Raw genomic sequence first — 17,660 nt, 5'->3', positions numbered from 1 at the left:
CAGATTAAAAAAAGAATGAACTTCGAAGTCTTTAACCTCTCAAAAATCATCAATAAAATGATAAAAACAGGAAAAAATAATCCCACCACCATCTTGTCAGCAGCTATCACCCTGGTTACACCAAAATTCCTATTAACATGGAAATTCTAATAGTGTTTGAAATCTACATGATCATACACACAGTTCAGCTATAGGAAAAGGTAATCTGTATGGGGGATGTCCCTTGTTTCAGGGCAGCTACATTTCATAGGTTTTCAAGATAGTTAGGAAAATAAATAAATGAAAAGTAATATACCTAAAAATAAGTTTTCCTATGTGAAAAAATCCTCTTTTAATGTCAGTATTATCTCCCGTTATTTGGCCAATTGCTTCTGTTTGTTGGATGTTTTTGTTTTGGCTAGTAGCTTTTGTGTCCCAGCACTCAGAAAATGCCACTTCCCCTTTTAATAGTCCAGAAATTGAAGTTTAATGGGAAAGAATATTCTGTAGTCACCTCTCTGATTAGAATGTCAATCCACATTCTCAAGTTTCCACATAATAAAGACTTTTATTTATATAAAAGCAATAAGATGCAGAACAACTTTACAACTCCTACAAAAGTGAAGTATAAGCAAAAACATCAATTATGACTTGTACTCATAACTTTACAAAAGCATTTATCAGTCACACTGACTGCATAACTGCAGTTATAACAATCTCTTGCAAATATATGAAGCCTACTACGTATTGCAATATTTTACTTTGCCATCCGCATAAATCCATGTGACTCATTACCTTTTTCTAAAGGTATCTTCTAAAGCAACTCTAGACTACAGATACCAACAGAAAAGACAGATACGTTAAAAATATTATCAAGGTATTTTGAAATTATTAGAAAGATACATCATTTACTGTGTTATTCCATGGCTCCTACTGCTGCAACTATATTGCTGTTTAAAAATTGAAAAGTTTTTAAACCTTAATTCAGTTGATTGACTGTATTGGATTGTGCTGTATTGGCTGCATTTGTAGAATCCAAACTATTGAGCCATCTGCACCACAACTGCTTTCCAAGCTTTATCTTTGTCAAAATCCTTTAAGGTATTATTGGAAACCTAAAAGCAAAAAAATTTCAGACAAATGCAAACATGAAAAAACGTTTTGATTAAAACCTGAAGTTCAAGCAAATAAATAGCTGAGAGAAGCTAGGAGAATGCAAATGTGAATAGTTACAGCCAGAGCTATTAAAATATTCTATACGTTTGTAAATCACATAGTTTTGTGTATTACAGAGTTTATATTTAGGATATAAAACATAATAGTGTAAATTGTATAATATTTGAAACATTTGGGTCAAAGAAATTTGGCCAAATTCCTATTTTAAACTTGTTACTTAAGATACTTTTTCGAGATTTTTTCTAAAACATGACTGAAAGCCCTCACACCTAAACCTTTAAGCCCAAAGCCAGAAGCAGCCCCTAGTGGTGCAACTGAAGCAAGATTCACCTACATACATGCAAGCAAATTAAGGCCTTGCCTAAGAACACAGACTTCTGAGAAGCCAAAGGGACCTGCAACTTCACCTATAACATTATTCATGTGTTTAAATACTAAAAGGTAAGCAAAAAAAGTGTTGCTTTTGTGGAGAAAGTGCTCCTTTTAGCATTTAACTCGCCCAGTTTTTCAGTGACTCACAAACCAGGAATATTTTTGTAAATAATCCTCAGCAGAGACGTGTTCAGCCGTGCCATGACCTATGCTCCAAAATGTGACTTGCAGCAGTGAAGTGCTGCTGTGCTTCATCTTTTATACAAAACATAAGTCTCAGGACACAGATCCAGAAAATAAGCAACCTACACCAAATACCCTCAGCAGCCTGAGGGGACACAATTCCAAAGCTTCCACTTTCCATTAGCAGCTGTTTACTGACTTGACTGATTCCAGTCTCTGCTCCCAGTGCTTTCGATCCAGTGCTGTTTCAGTCCAGATGCTCTCCTTAGAGCAGGGACTGAATTCAGCACTCTCTTTCTAGTGCAGTAAGCATGAGTTACTCATGCTTAAGGGTCTTTAATCTTTAAGGGTGTAGCTCTGTACAGCAAAGAGGAAAGCCTAAGGGGTACAGTTCTGTGCCCTATGTCATGCCCAGTTATCATCCAACCAGCGAACTACTATCTCTTGATTACAAAATTCTGTTTCATAGAACAGCTTTTAATTGTCGTCTGAATTAAGATCAGAAATTAAGACCACAAAACATTACCAAAAGATTATTTTAAAATAGATATTTTCAAATTTTCTCATGGGTATAAATACATACCTCTGTTGTTCTGTATTCCTGTTTTTTAACCTGTGATGGTGTCCATGATGAATCTTGTAGTTTCATTTTTGTCTTGTAATTCACACACTGTATTACAGTTCCAATAGTAAGGCATGCCTGAATTAGCAGCATCAACATCAGAAGCAACAGGAGTACATCATAAGATTGCTGAAAATAGACATACATTTTTAACTAATAACAGAATAAAATATTTTATAATGTCCCCACCTCTATAAAGATTCATATCTAGATTTTTTAATTCAAATTATCATTTACAGTTTATTTCAGCATAAAGTTTCAACTAAAATTTTAGTGCCTGAGTTTGCTGAAAGTAGAAGAGATCTGTAATTTTTAAAAAAATGTTAATTTGCCAAATTATCTTTTCCTCTGAAAACAGAACAGAACTGAGGAAATCATCCTCTAAAACAGTGTCTTACTGCTGTTTCTGGCCTAAGCAATGTCCCAGCTATGCCTGGGCCTGGCCCTGTGCCTTGCTGGCCTGACCTTGCCCTGCTGACCTGAGTTCCTGGATGACCTTAGATCTGCCTCAGTACTGTAGACTTACCTGGCAATCACTGAAGCATTGATTGAACCTGGCTACCATGGCTGGACCTGCCTTGCTTTACTATTTTTTGGGGTGCTGTAGGACTGCCCTGCTTGCCAATGAAGTTACTGTTCTTTTTCTGCCTTGCTGTTACTCCTGCTCTATTGTTCATCCTCCTGTGCAGAGCAGCCCACTGTTGCTGTAACCAGACACAGAGTAAGAATATAAGAAATGCTCTGCAGGGCATACCAACTGTCTAGACAGTGCAGTCATCTGTCTCCAACATGTGTGACAGGAGAAGCTACTTAAAGAGGGTATGTAAGCGGTGGCCACTCCTGAGGTTCAACAACACAGTACACTCCTCCAGAATAAGAACAGGATCACATACTCAGAAGCTGATTTTCCAGTCCCTGAGATACCAATTTAATAAACATTTTCCATCCTTTCTTCTAAAATTACAAGACTACTTAATGACTAGTGGATGCTAAGAGTAAAGACTCTTACTGACACTGGTCTAACGCCCATAAGTGGTTCTCTGAACATTGTCAGGGATTGGTAAACACTGCCAGTAGAGCCCTGGAAAGCTCTTCAGCAGTGCATGAGTAACACTTCATACCAAAATAATTTAAACTTTGCAAACTTTTTCTTCTCTGTCCCAATCCAGACTTTGAATGAATCCAGGTACAGGCTTACAATCCCGACTATTAGTAAACATCCTAAGAAACAGAAAAATGTATTCTTCAAGGAGACCTAGAATGTTTAATTTAAATGCTACAAATTATAAAAGCCTCAAGGAGTCTAGCATATTGTATATTATTTTTACTGTGCCTTTAAAATAATATCCTACTTTTTTTAAACTCTAATTCTGGGGTGCCAATAGATGTAACATACTTTCAATTATATCATAAGTTAAACAAAAGTCGTTAAATATTTTCTATAACATTTCATTCAATCTTTATAATGCAGTACCTTGTCTTCATATATTGCCTAATTTACTACTAACTTGCTACTGTAATAGATAGAGGTTCATTTTTCAATTGCATAAAAACACCTACTTTAACAGCAGGTGGATAACTTTTAAAGATGTCAACCACTTGCATGATACTGAAGGATAAGTATGCTGAAGCGGTGAACAACAAAGGAGAGGTAACACTGCTAATGGCAATCAGGACCTCAACCTAAAAAATAAGATAATAAATGTTAAATAATAATTTTAAAAGTTAACTCTGGTTTGTGAATTGTTTCCTTGAAGCAAGCATAACAAAAGTGTGCAAAACTGTGTAAGATTACACATAAAAGGCAAATACTAAGAGCCATCCACATTTCATGGAGATACAGAAGCAAGCTTTGAATAACTTAAGTTTCCTAGCCAAAACACTGTTGATTTGTAATTCATATTTCATTCAATACAGATGATGATGTTTTTGCTTTATTTTACAAGTGCCTTTCATATGCACATAGAGGAAGCAATACCCAATCTGAAGAGCCAGTATAGAAGTACCATTTATTCTTCAATTTATATGAACTCATGAGAATTAACAACAGATATTGCAGACTTGCAACCTAAAAAAATCTTATGCAAATAAATTTGAGTTGCCCTGAGGCAAATTTATTGCCATACAACAGCAGCCAAGTTTCATTCAAATATCACCCCTACGGGATTATATTCTGACTTCAATTGTGGTCATGCATCATTACTCAAATATGGTTGCATGACTATTACTTGGAACAGATATTTTAAGGAGCCTTAACTGCACATCTAGAACATTCAAGGAATAAATGCACTCTACTAAATATACTTAGTTCTTGTTGCTAATCATGAAGAATTTGTTTAAAATAGGTTCTAGGTCCAGTGTAGCCTGCACACCTAATTTTCTTCTTTCAGAAACCACAACTGATAATGAAAGAAAAAGGGAACCTCATCTCACAAGCTTGAGAGCAGTTCTGGGCATACCATATGAAGCATGTCATTTTTCTATAGTAATATCTTTGCCCAAGGAATCACTACAAAAAAAAAAAAAAAAAAAAACAAAAAATATCCAAAACAAAAAACAAAACAAAACAAAACAAAAAAAAAAAGAAACCAAACTCTTCAAATTCTTTTCTAGAACTGATGAAATTAAGCCTCCAAAGGATCTACCAGAGTTCTTTTAAGGGATACCAGCTAACACATTTCTGTCACATTTTGTAGAAGCAGCTAAAAACAAGTGAGCAAACTTGATTAGTGCCCACTGTCAGGCAGACTTTCTTAGCATTATTCCACTCTAATGACAAAATCCAAGAATTTTACACACTTACCAGACATTTACTTGGATATTCAGCAGCTACATGACTTGCAATAGCACTTGGAAAGCACTAAACAAAAAAGTGTAACAAAGTAAGTATTTATTGACTTGAAAACTACAAAAATTACAATTGAGTTACAGTAATTCCCACTATTCACAGCTTTTTTTCTTTTGTGAATTCTGAATGCTGAAAAGCTTGTTTATGAACTTTTCCCACTCCATGCAGAGGAATTTTACAGACACAGGAGCCATATATAAACCTAATCATCGTCTTCTTTCTCAGTCAGTTCCTTTGTGGCAAGCAGGGTGGCACAACATCCTTTATGAATCCATTGCTCACAGGTACAGGCTGTTATTAGAGATAAGGGCTACCAATCACAGGCTCAGACTTTTAAAACAGTTAAAACTGAGAGGTTAAATAAGATGTTCTAAGGATTTACCACGCTGAAACTAAACTCAACTTTTTCTTTTGCATCCTGAAATATTCTAGAACCTATGACTTTTTTGACAAAACACCTCATTTCTAATATCCTTAATACTCATTTCTATTTTACTGAATTGAGGGCTGAAAATGTATCAGAACATTTTACCTAAGTATTGCAAACCAAAACAGAACAAAAATATCGCATAAATATATTAAGTATATTGAAGTACTAATTCATTTGCTAAGCAGCAATTCCCAAACAGTATTAGAGCCAAATAAATACTCCGGTAGGGAGGAGAAAAGTGAAAAAAACATTAAATAAAAGCCATTGTTTTAAAAGAGTACCTTCCATTTGCACTACTTACAGCAACTAAGATCCAAAAGAACGTTACTGAGAGGTATGGACCTGAGACTAGAACATCCATATTCAAAGCAATTATTCCACCAAATACTGATGAAATTCCAATAATCACCTCAATTACCTAAAACAAATAAGACCACACAAATTATTAACAACGTATTTGAACGCAAAATTTCCTACTTGCATATAGAAAGGAACTCACTGGAAAGAAAAAAATGCATTTATGCTACTAGCTAGGCACGAAGTCTACTTTCTCACAACTAAAATATGGAAAAATGCTACCTAGCTTACATATTTATGCTTTCATTTATTAGCTCCACCAAACAACAGTTCAGTTTACACTATTTATCCTTAAGTCATTAAATAGTCTCCTTCCCATAATAAAGAGCAGTTATGATTTATCTTGCAATTTTACTATGTATCTCTCATTTTGTCTTTATTCTTTAAGTTCTTAACTACACTGATCTCATCCTGGCTTTAGAGAACCTTAGCATTTAGAAAGATGAAGTAATAAATTGATTTAATGAAGCAATGCTTTTCTTACTGAGTATGATTTCAGAATTCGAGCAGGAAAGCTGACATTGCTCAAAACAATGGCACTGTCATATGCAGTATTCTAGAGGGAATAAAAAAATCATGATAAAAAAATATACAAAGCAATACATTTCTTTCTAATATCTTGTACAACCTGCTACAGATCCTAACAGTGGTATGCAACATCTGGTTGGCCCAGAAGAGGTGACAGTGACACATCAGGATGTCTTCCAGTGCCAGACCACATCAATTACATTAAAACAAAATTAATTAGTCCCAGATTAGTTGTTCCACAGCCACCATTTGATAACAAAATATTGTCATCTTGTCTACCTTTTCCACTTTCTTCCTGAGCCTTCAGATTTTACAGATGTGGACTAGCAGGAGCCAAAGGAGGACAAGACACTACACAATTTTATCAGTCAGCATTTCCAATGGCATAGCATGTTTGCTTCATTCTTACTTAAAAGAAGTACTGTTGTAGAAAAATGAGTGGAGTTTGGGAAAGTACATGTGAATAAAAAGAATTTTATCAATAGCCCCAAATCCAGAAGCCAAGATTCATTGTCCAGATACCACGAAACTGGCATACAAGACAAATACTTCCTCTACATCAGGCTTCAAAAAGGTACTGCTTGCATACATACAAGTTATCATACTCTAATATTTCACACATGACCAAGTTTCATTCTATAAAACAGAAATAAAACATTTGCCATGCCCATTCGTAAGATATTCAAAGAACTCTGTGCTGTATAATTTTGAACAGGTAATTTTGCAGAGGGGTCACTGCACTTTTAAAAGATAGAAGAAGCAATAACTGTTTTGTATGGTACTTTTATTTATAGTTCAAATATAGTTTTAGCATGCAAAGTTATATACTAGAGTTGCCAATAAATTGTCAGTGTATGTAATACAGGAAAATGGAAAATTTTTGGACACACACAATCCTTAAGGGTACCTACTTTCTTTCTTGTACAGCAGTCTTCAGTAGACCTAGCTGAAATGATCACAGTAGTTGCCATGAAGATTTCCAGCAGAATAAGTAGAATCAAGTTGAAATTTATCTGTCAGTAAAATCCCAGACATAAATGAGTTATGTCTTCCATACTAAAAATAAAGGAAGGGGCTGAGTCTAGCATGATTAGGCAGGTTGTCTGGTTTCTGTCAGATTTAGTCATATCTATTGATTACATACTTCATTAACTATTTTATTGGCTCTTGATGAATTTCAAGAACAACTCAGAATCATATTCAGAGTGCCTAACCTAAAAAAGAAACATTTACTTCATTTATGGAAATATTCTGCCTGGATTTTATCGCTGTCTTCCGGAAGAGGAGCTTATGACAAGGGAGCGTTTGCTGTGCACATTTGCTTTTTGCAGGCCCTTCCACGTGAAACTGGAACACTGCAGCAACTATGGAAGATTCTTCGGGGAAGGAGGGCCACAAGTCACAACTCCTAGGCTGCAATCCCAAATGGTGCGCTACCATAGTGGATGCTGAACAAAAACACAAACCAAAGAACTGCAGCAAGGATCCCAGTTCTGTGGCCTGCCTACTGCTAGTAAAGCATTCACAGACACTCTTCATGGTTTCATGACTCTCGCAGACTACATTGTTGTGCAAAAACATGGGTGCCACCATTGGTCATATCCAAGAGACAAGTAAGTAAATGCAATACTTAACATTGCTCTTTTGTTCCTTATTATTCTTATGAAAAGAGGTAGATACCTACACTAAATGGACAGAAACATTTCCTAGAGGCACACAAGTTAGGCAGAGTGGATCTCCCTTTCTTGTCTTCAAAAGCACCATGTTTTTTCCACCAGCAGCACAAGAAAACATCTGGTAGTCAGTCAAGCCACTGGGGCAAAGTACCAAAAGTCTAAGGAGAACTGACTCCATTCCAAACCATACAATTATAGTAAACCATTGTTCGACAAATTAGAACAGATTTATATTGTTTCCTCATGTCAGACCTGCTTTGTTGATGATGAAATCTCAGTTTTTCTCTGACACCTATCTTGCAGCACGTGTTTTTTGAAAAAAGTAGTAAGTGGTAGATTTAGGAGGCTTCTTTGGACACTGAAATTCACTTTTGCTTAGGAAATGATAGTTGGAACTATGTGCCTTGCTGTACCCAACAGACTGTACAGTTGCACTAACTCCACAAACAGCAAAAAATGTCATTGTGGTAAACTTCTAGAAAATGTGCTACAGTGAAGAATACAGGAATTATTAGGCAAAAGAAGAGGTTTCAAATGTGTGACCCGCAGAACAATTTAAACCAGATTATAAATTCCCATGACTTAAGACATGTTTTAGTACAGCACTAATACTGATGTGAGCTGGCAAGGCCATACGTCACACTTGGCAGTGCAGTGCCAAGTAGATGCACAAGTGTGAGTACAGAAGCAATGTAACAAAACTGATGGACCATCTCACTTAGTACAAGTGAGGTACAACCAGGTACAAGAAGTAAATAACAAAAATTAAAAAAACAACAGTAAACAAATTAGAGTTTTATCTTTCCAGTATTATTTTCTGATACGACATATCTAGAGTATCAGATAGTTTTATATTGTTCTAGGTGTACTAAACTAATTTTATGAGTGAAAGAATCTATCTCATCTCCAATTTCAGAGCTTAGATAATTTTCTTGAGTTTATTTCTCAAAAAGAAGTACAGCTAAAGCTAGAAGTACCTTCTGTAACAATGGGAGATTCAATGTTGGATTTTTAAGAGCTAAAGAAAATTCCCTGTACAACTGCTACTGTACATAGAATCCATCACTAGATACAGAGAACCAGACTAGCTGTGTCCCTAACCCTCTTCCATGACTAAAGAACATGCAAGTGCAACTGAGTAGAAAGTAGTAAATTACCACAACTTTAATCCAATTTTCTCTGAACCTGCATCAGGTATTAAAATGTGGTTCACTGAAACTGTATGAAAGGGTTGAATTAATGTCAAGTTTAATAATTTTAAGTTCAATACAGTTGTTTAAATCCACACTTTTAATATGATTTAAGATATCCTATAGATGTTTCAAGACATCTGCACAGGTCTGACAAATGACAGAGGATCTAAAGGACACTGGTACCCTCCTGGACCAGTGGCTGCAGCAATGCAGGACAAGAAAGCACACACCTAATGGAGACACACATTTATGGTTAGGCAATCAAATCAAGCACCTACACTCCAGTAGATGCATGCACCCACATTCTCTATATTTCCATTACTGTCAGTGGAGACCTTTTCCATAAGAGAAAAAAGAGGGAGCCTTAAAAGCTACTGGGCCAAGCAGTAACTAGAGGTGGAGTTCAATTATACCAGCTGCATGGAGAATGTGCCTGCATGAATGGGATGTTGGACACAAGACTGAGGGGAGACCCTCACCCAGCCAGAGTAGACACAGAAGTCAGCCAGAATATCTCACAGCACTTTTTAAGGAAGAGAAGTGTAAGTTCAGGCCAGGGAATCCTGACTTAGCCATCTATGCTGAGGAAAACAAGATTGCAGGGTCCCACCGACTGTATCCCACAAACTATAATGAAGGTACAGACACTCAGCTTGCAAGGACAAAAAAAAAAAAAAATGCAAGTACACAATTTGGAGTTAATTTGAATCCTGTTCAAGATCTGAACACTTTCAGTTGCAGTGGCCAGCATGCACAAGGTTCCACTTATTTCTGTCCACCAGGTTTCTTATTTTAAGAGCTGGGAAGGAACAGAGTGGCAGCTTGGATCTTTACACATCACATCCATCATGTTGATAGCAAACTAATGACAGAACTGTACCCTCCTGGAGTGGTCCTACACAGTCATGGACTAGGGCATAGCTCGTATCTTGCATTCCATCTATCTATCTAAAGTTATTTCATGGAAATATGTATCAACACAAGTAACACCAATGAGGGATTATCCAGGTCTTTAATGTGAATTGACTTAATTGGATAAACTTACCCTTTTTATGAGTCTTACTGCTTTTAAACTACCAGCAGTGATTTCAAAGACCTACTATTAGTTTCTTGTGCAGTTTCCCATGGGAAAGCAAAATAAATATGATGATGAAAGAATAGTTAGAGATGGTATTCCACATCTTCCTTGTATCACATGGGTAATGGAAAACAGCTGGCAGTGAACCACCTAACAGTGAGACTGTCTCACTGGAACAGTACCCTTTGAAGAGGAGGGCAAGTCAGCAGCTGAATTACTCTTAAGACAGAAGAGTTAAAAAAAAGCATCAGAGCCAGATTTGCACACACAGTTATTCTCCCTTATCTTTCTTCAGTAATCAACCACATAGTATGGACAAGAAATAGGCAAGTGAAAAGAATTAAAATCACATAATCATGGACATCTTGTGAATATTATTGCAAGTAACTAACATTGGTCAAAGAGAAATGTAAAGTTATGCTATATGATCTCTCCTCACAGACCAAGCAGGAACACCGGGATATTGGCAGCAAAGTAATGACATGTGATCTCCAGCCACCTAATGTCCCGCCCCGCCTTGCTTTTTAACAAACATAAATGTATCACAATTAGTAATTGTTTTAGTAACTTACATTTATAGCTGATGGATTGAGGACAAGTTTGCATCCAAACCAAATTAAACACGTTGTTGTAACAGCAAATGTAGAGACAAACAGAATCTGAAAATTTGGTATCTGAAAAACAGTTTCAGAATGGGTTTCTCTCTCATTTGAAACACGTGGGGAATATGAACACACACACACACACAGATATAGATATAGAGAGAGAGAGAGAGATACACAGATACATACAGACAGACAGACAGATAGATAGATAAAATTGACAATAAAATTTCATACTTACCACATTAATTTTATTCCTTGCTATAGCAAAGCTCACAACTGCTGAAGGAATACACTGGAAAAATTAAAAGAGAAGACTAGTGGGATATTCTGCACAACAAATTTTATATATACTTTTATAGATGTATTTTATGTGTCTGAATTTATATTTCAGTACACTTAGACAAACAGAAGACCAAAAACTCTGAAGAAAATGTGTTACTTGACTGAGCTCATTAATCACAATCAGTGTCTGAGGATTACAAGAAGTTTAAATATACCTTCCATATCCCTCAGTTTTGATTAACTACCCAGCACAACGTGATGAACAAAAGAAAGAAAGTCTTTCATGAGGAATTTCATGGCTTTGTTAGTTTAAATTAACTCTAGAAGGCCTGAGATCCTTGAGCAGGAGAAAACAGTGCTACTCCCAAACTGGGCCTGCACATTCTTTAAACAGACATCATCCCAGTTGAGTAAGCTAAAATTTGCCCAATCTCAGAACAGTTCCGAAGGACCTTGCGAAAAATCTGCTGAGTCAAGATACACTTGGAGAATTGTGCCTGGGATCTCCACTCTGTTCACTAAAAACTATGTTTCCATACTTGAGGGCAAAGATAAATGGAAAAGTCATGCATAAATGAAAATTCTCACAAAGTAATTTCTCTGTCCCTTAGCTGTTCCCCACCACAACAGACATGGCTCCATTACAGATCCAACTCTATTTTACACAAATGCCTAAAATAGTAATTAAAATGTTCTTATATTAAATAATGAATCATGCAATAAATGCCACATTTCTAATTCTCCTCCCACACATCTGAACACTGACAGCTTAACAATGGAATACTATAAAGAGATTAATACTGATATGTAAAATTCTTGGCAGCACTTCCTTAACACCTAAATGACCTTTACTGAACATAATTAAAGCATCCTTTTATGTCCTGGATACATAGGAATCTCTAGAACACTACAGGACTATGTTTAGGCAACTGAGTCCTAGTACTAGTCCAGATGGTGAATGTCTAGAGAGCAATTGAGCTTCAGGCTAAATGAGATACTTGGTGGCCAGCTGGCTCCACATCTGCCTAGGCTCTTCTGACTGCACTGATGCCATTACCTGCAGTAGGAGCTCTAACACTTTCCTCACAGACACACAAACATATACACCTTCAAACCCAATGTGATAACAACCTGCATCCAAAGATCCAGCAGGTCTTTGGAAATTCTCAATAAACATGAAGTTCAAAGAGTCGAGATTAGGGGCAGAGAAAGAGACATCTCAGTAACTAACACTAATGTTGCAGAGAATAATGTATCTGTGAGGATACCGACTGCAAAAAACTACTCCAACTTTATTTTAAGACCTTTAGTGGAAACTCAAGTGATAACTTATTCACAGAGTAACTCCTGGGACTTGTTTGTTCCAAGTAAAGCACTAGTCTTGGACCTAACTTAAATATATAAGTCAATTTGAGAAAATAACAATGACAGAACAGAATACTGCCATAAAGCAAGTACATCAGACTCATGAATATCTAAAGTGTAAAATACAGTAAATATATATATGCACCCCTAAAAATATAGTAAAAAATACTGGGCTTTGGAAAATGTCAGGCATCTTTAATGCATACTTTACTAATAAAATAATAATATTCAACAAAACTTTAGTCTGCTTCACTACTTGGACATTATTGCAAAATAAACTCAAAAATCAATACTTTGAGATACAATCTGAAATAAATTTTGATACCATATAGCCAGAAAACTTCCCAAATGCATAGCAATCAAAATTTTCTTAAAATCAAGCACAGAGAAACTCCTCAGCAGATGAATATTGCATGCCAGTGGTGAGCTGATTAACAAAAATGGTAACACAAACCCAGTTGTCTTTATGACAACTGTTACTCCCTTAACCATGGGACAAAAATCCATTTAATGAACTGTTAAATAGAATTAAATCTTCCATGAAGAAAATTAGTTGTAAAAAAAAGACAGATAGAATAAAAGACATAAACCCACAAAAAATATTTACTATTCCATTTGCTGTCAAACAGCCGCAGCAAATAATTAAGAATGCTTACTGAACCTGCTGCACAACGTAAATAATCCATTTCAGATGGAAAAATATTTCCCAGATATAGTGAAAATCCAGAAGTAATAAGGAGGCAAGTCTGGAAAGCAAGAAATAAAATAAATTTATATTAATAAAACTATTTAAAAAATAACAACTAGTCAGATAAAAATCAGTAATCAATCCCTTTCAAACTGAGCTACTGATGAACTTTTAAGAATGCAGGTTTTGTGTGAATAAATTTGAAGAAAAACATCAAAATATGCTGACTTCCAGAGATATTTTGCTGATTACCAAGACCTAATAATGAATAATGTTCATGTTTAAATCAAGCATTTTGTCCTGACCTGGCAAATACCTCAATAAAATACTGAAAAGGTAACTGCAGTCTTTACTGGTACAAATGTTTCCGAAACCTCAGCTATGTCTCTACTTTGCATTCTCTGCTTGACTCCACCAACATTCATTATGCATATGGGCAGCTGGGCAATTGCCAGCTAGAACACAGCAGCAAAAATAGTATTGGGATACATTAATGAGGTTTCTTCCACTATGTTCCTGCATCCCTCCAAATTCTCTTCCTGCTTTCATTCAGCTGCACATCCAAAAATGTTCAATTGCTCCTCTTCCCTTAATAAGTCTTCTGTTTATTTCATAACTACCACAGTTACACACTCTGCAATAAGTGATTAGAGTCTTCTAGTAACATTATTTTGTTTTTCTTTGTCATTCTTCTGAGTAGGCATTTTTTTTAAGGGGCTGGGGAAGGTAAGAGAACGGCTCTTTTGTTTTATTTGGGTATTTTTTTCATGTTAGAAAATTACTGGAGGTCTTTAAAAATCCTTGTTAAATAAAGACAGAAAATAAGGATAGTATATGTGCATGTATAAACACAGAGAGAACTCTGGCAGACTGGAAGAACAGTCTATGGACCACAAGCTGAAATTGTGCTTGAAGCTCATCAAATTGTTTCTGCACAAAACCAGCCCATCAGCCACTCTGATATCACTCTACAGTTTGCAACCGCTCCTTGAAGCATCATTCTGTTCACTATGACTTACGTTGCTCAGCATACAGACTTTCTTTTCTGGACACTGTCTTTCAGTAGAGTTGATAGAGACTAAATGCTTGGGAGAAAAATCTGATAGGAATTTATTCCATTAGTTTATTAATAAAACTGCATTTTCATTTTTCCATGAAGTTTATTCTTCTTGATAATATGACTTCAGCAAATTATCATTAGACATTATTGTCTCCAAAAATTTACGACAACTCAGTAAATTACAGACAGTTGTCCTTTTTGACAATTAAGTTTGAGAAAATTTAGTGCAAAGAAGGCCAGCACTTCTTTTGCTCTCTTTTCATGTGAGAGTACATCTGAAAGGAAATCCAAGCCTTGCAGTTTGTCAGAAAGGAAAAAATGTTCAGCTGTTTCCACAAAAATAAGGCAATACTTTTATTCACTGTGTAAAAACAAGCAATTACCATATTAACAGTGAGACACTTTTAGCACTTAATAAAAATTACACTTCAAAACACACGAGCTGACAGAAAAAGAAAAGATCAAATTCTAATTGCTATAATGAAGTTTAATTAACTTGGCTCAGAACATGGATAAGCATATGATGTACATGCAAGATGAGTATCCTGTGATTCTAGCAGTGACAAAAAAAATTCAAATCACTGTGATGTTCATGTAAGAAACACAAGTATACACCTCACTACATAATGATTATACCAAATAATTATGTGGCTATTGAACCCTGACAGATGAATGTGGCAAGTATATTTTTAACGCCAAAATGCTATCATGGCAGCCACAGTACATTTAATAGTTAAAAATATTTTTAAAAGAATGCATATGGTCAGCATACTCTATATGCTCTACCAAAAGGCACAGCTTATACATACACATGGGCTGGTATTTACCACTATCACACTTATTGTCTGCTTATATGATTAATGTTAATGATAAAAATAAGCCTCACATAGCATCTCTGATTAGTAAAAAAATATCCAAAGAATACCAGTAGTCAGTGAATTACTACATTCCAGATTTGCTAATACGTTTTTATTTTTACAAAGATTTTTTTCAACACTATCAGTGAAATTATGAGTCTTCAAATGATGTCAAACAGAACAGACTGCTGGGCACTAAGGCCTCACATATATTTTTTAATTTGGTATCATTTAAAGTACTTACTCCCATCAGCAAAGAAAATATCCATGTTTTGTAACTAAAGCAAGGATGCAGCCTCTTTGACAGCTGAAGGTCACTGGATTTGATATCTGGTATATAATTTCCATTCTCTTGTTTTCCTCGCTCCAAAGTTGCCATCCTGTCATAGCTAAATTCTTCTCTGTAACCTTCTTCCCTGGTCATAACACTTCAGAAAGGCAATTAAATAATAATGGAAATTATGAAGAAAGAGAAAAAAATATTAGTTAGATCCTTCACATACTCAGATCAGTGCTCAACTAGGTTTTTTTGTGTATTCAAGACAAAATAAATAAAAGCAATATTTAATTACTGGATGTATTCACATTTCAAAGTATGTAAGCTTTCTAACAACTTACTTGAATACATTAAGTAAATTACATCCTACAGTCACAGTTCATAATAATACAGTACAAGTACCAACAAACAAAGTTTGTGTATCTATGATACCTCAATAGATTCTTATTTCAAGACCTAAGAACCAGTTTTAGAGGTATTTAGTTAGTGCATACCTCTATAACCAAAGCTTTTTTCTTTTTCAACTCCAGGACAGAAAAGATAATCAAACAGGTTTCAATATAAATTCCATTTGATTTCAACACTTTTTATCACCTATCTAAAATGACAGACTTCCCTATGAGTCCCATGAACACACATACTCACAATAACTCAGCTACAGCAAACTGTTTCTAATTTACCCGGTATCAACCATTTCTCTCGTTCACTTCGTCCTTTTCTGTTCACCTCACTGCTTGCCAATCTGTTAAAATACCTTGAGGAGTATCTTATATTAAAGTTACTGCAGATTTTTCAACAGTTAAAAACCTTTGTGCTTACCTTCCACTGAAAAGTTAACTGTCAGTTTAAAACAGCCCTGTGGACACAGCTGCCTGTACACTTTGTGATATTCTCACCGTTCAGTGAGTCATGCCGGCTTTGAAAAGTTCTCCCTTACACTTTGGCTTTCAACAACATCTATTCAGATATGGAACAAAAGCACAGCAAGAACTTCAGTTAAGCCAGGGAACAGGAAAATGCCTCCTGAATTTTAATTAACAGAACACACTAGAAAATGACTGTACTACATCCCATAGGGCTGCTTCCAAATCAGACCAACAAATTAAAAGTTTCATGTCTCTTTCTTATTTGAATACTACACCTTACTTAGCATCTTAAATAAAAGCTTCCTCACAGTTGAACAGTTTTAGCTACCATAATAGCCAGTGATCACAATATCCAACAAACGAGTTCTTGTTTCAAAAGAGCAAAATGTACTTACAATGCAATATTCTCCTAGAAAAAACTACAAATAAAAATTCAAGTATTACAGTAGCTCAACAAGTTGGGAGGTTCAAAAGTTAGAGGTTAGAAATCTATCAACATTATGATTTTCACTGTAGAACACTTCTTTGTCCTTTTCCACTAACCCCAGTCTTCTGGAGTGGTCAGATAAACCCCATACACTTCAATTGTGCCATCATTTATACTTACAGAACAACCAGATGACTAAACAACATATTTTAAATCTAGCAGGCAGCAGTGACATGCAATGGCCAGCGTACTTTGGATCCAGTCCTCCTGCTTATTAGGCAATGAAAAGGGAAACAAAAAAGAACATTTTTATCTTGAAGATGTTGGCACCTTGACAGCTACAGCAATGACAGGGTCTTTTGTCTAAACTTTAAACACTCTTGTAACCACGACACAATTAAATCTTCAGTATTCTGAAGGGCATCACCTTCAAAGTATGCTAGAAAAACTTCTGAACAGCACAACTTCTCAGTTTGTACAGACTGTAGATTTTCCTTTTTTCATGTCAGCCAATACTGAAAGAATATTAAAATGTTACAGTTGTTTTAATAGATTTAAACAGGGAAATTATTACACTATACACAGCAGTAGACACAGCTGTAAACTGTGCTAGAAAAGAGGGGGAAAAAAGACTGTACAGTCAAGCAAAATTGTCTGAAGTAATTAAGCCCTTCTGTTCCTCTGCTCATGGAAGGAACACTGCACAACTATTTCCATTATCTGTAACTTTCCAAAGACTATGGTTTAATGGAAAAAGGGTATTGTTTACCTGACAGCTTTTTCAATGAATG

The 17,660-nt window shown here is 35.6% G+C and overlaps 1 protein-coding gene across 1 annotated transcript; it reads right to left on the bottom strand.

Moving 5' to 3' along the window:
* Positions 1 to 527: 527 nt before the first annotated feature.
* Positions 528 to 17,116, bottom strand: MLC1 (modulator of VRAC current 1). Its single transcript, XM_048302144.1, has 13 exons — positions 17,050 to 17,116; positions 16,396 to 16,533; positions 15,544 to 15,727; positions 13,351 to 13,440; positions 11,286 to 11,339; positions 11,015 to 11,116; positions 7,407 to 7,508; positions 6,452 to 6,523; positions 5,912 to 6,028; positions 5,136 to 5,192; positions 3,893 to 4,015; positions 2,294 to 2,461; positions 528 to 1,094 (listed from the first exon to the last, which is right to left on the bottom strand). The coding sequence occupies exons 3-13, from the start codon at positions 15,721 to 15,723 to the stop codon at positions 1,020 to 1,022; spliced, it is 1,140 nt and encodes a 379-aa protein (XP_048158101.1). The 5' UTR covers positions 15,724 to 15,727; positions 16,396 to 16,533; positions 17,050 to 17,116; the 3' UTR covers positions 528 to 1,019.
* Between the last annotated feature and the right edge of the window lie 544 nt (positions 17,117 to 17,660).

This window comes from Corvus hawaiiensis, chromosome 4, assembly GCF_020740725.1.
Source record: "Corvus hawaiiensis isolate bCorHaw1 chromosome 4, bCorHaw1.pri.cur, whole genome shotgun sequence".
Classification (NCBI taxonomy): Eukaryota; Metazoa; Chordata; class Aves; order Passeriformes; family Corvidae; genus Corvus; species Corvus hawaiiensis.
This window is presented reverse-complemented; position numbering and strand designations above follow the sequence as displayed.

Excerpts from the sequence above, each read along its gene's own strand:
- MLC1 (XM_048302144.1), bottom strand. The coding sequence starts at position 15,723 with ATGACCAGGGAAGAAGGTTACAGAGAAGAATTTAGCTATGACAGGATG. Across the intron at positions 11,340-13,350 it reads TACGTTGTGCAGCAGGTTCA|TGTATTCCTTCAGCAGTTGT; the intron begins GTAAGCATTCTT and ends TAATTTTTCCAG. Across the intron at positions 2,462-3,892 it reads GTTATCCACCTGCTGTTAAA|CAATCTTATGATGTACTCCT; the intron begins GTAGGTGTTTTT and ends GTCTATTTTCAG.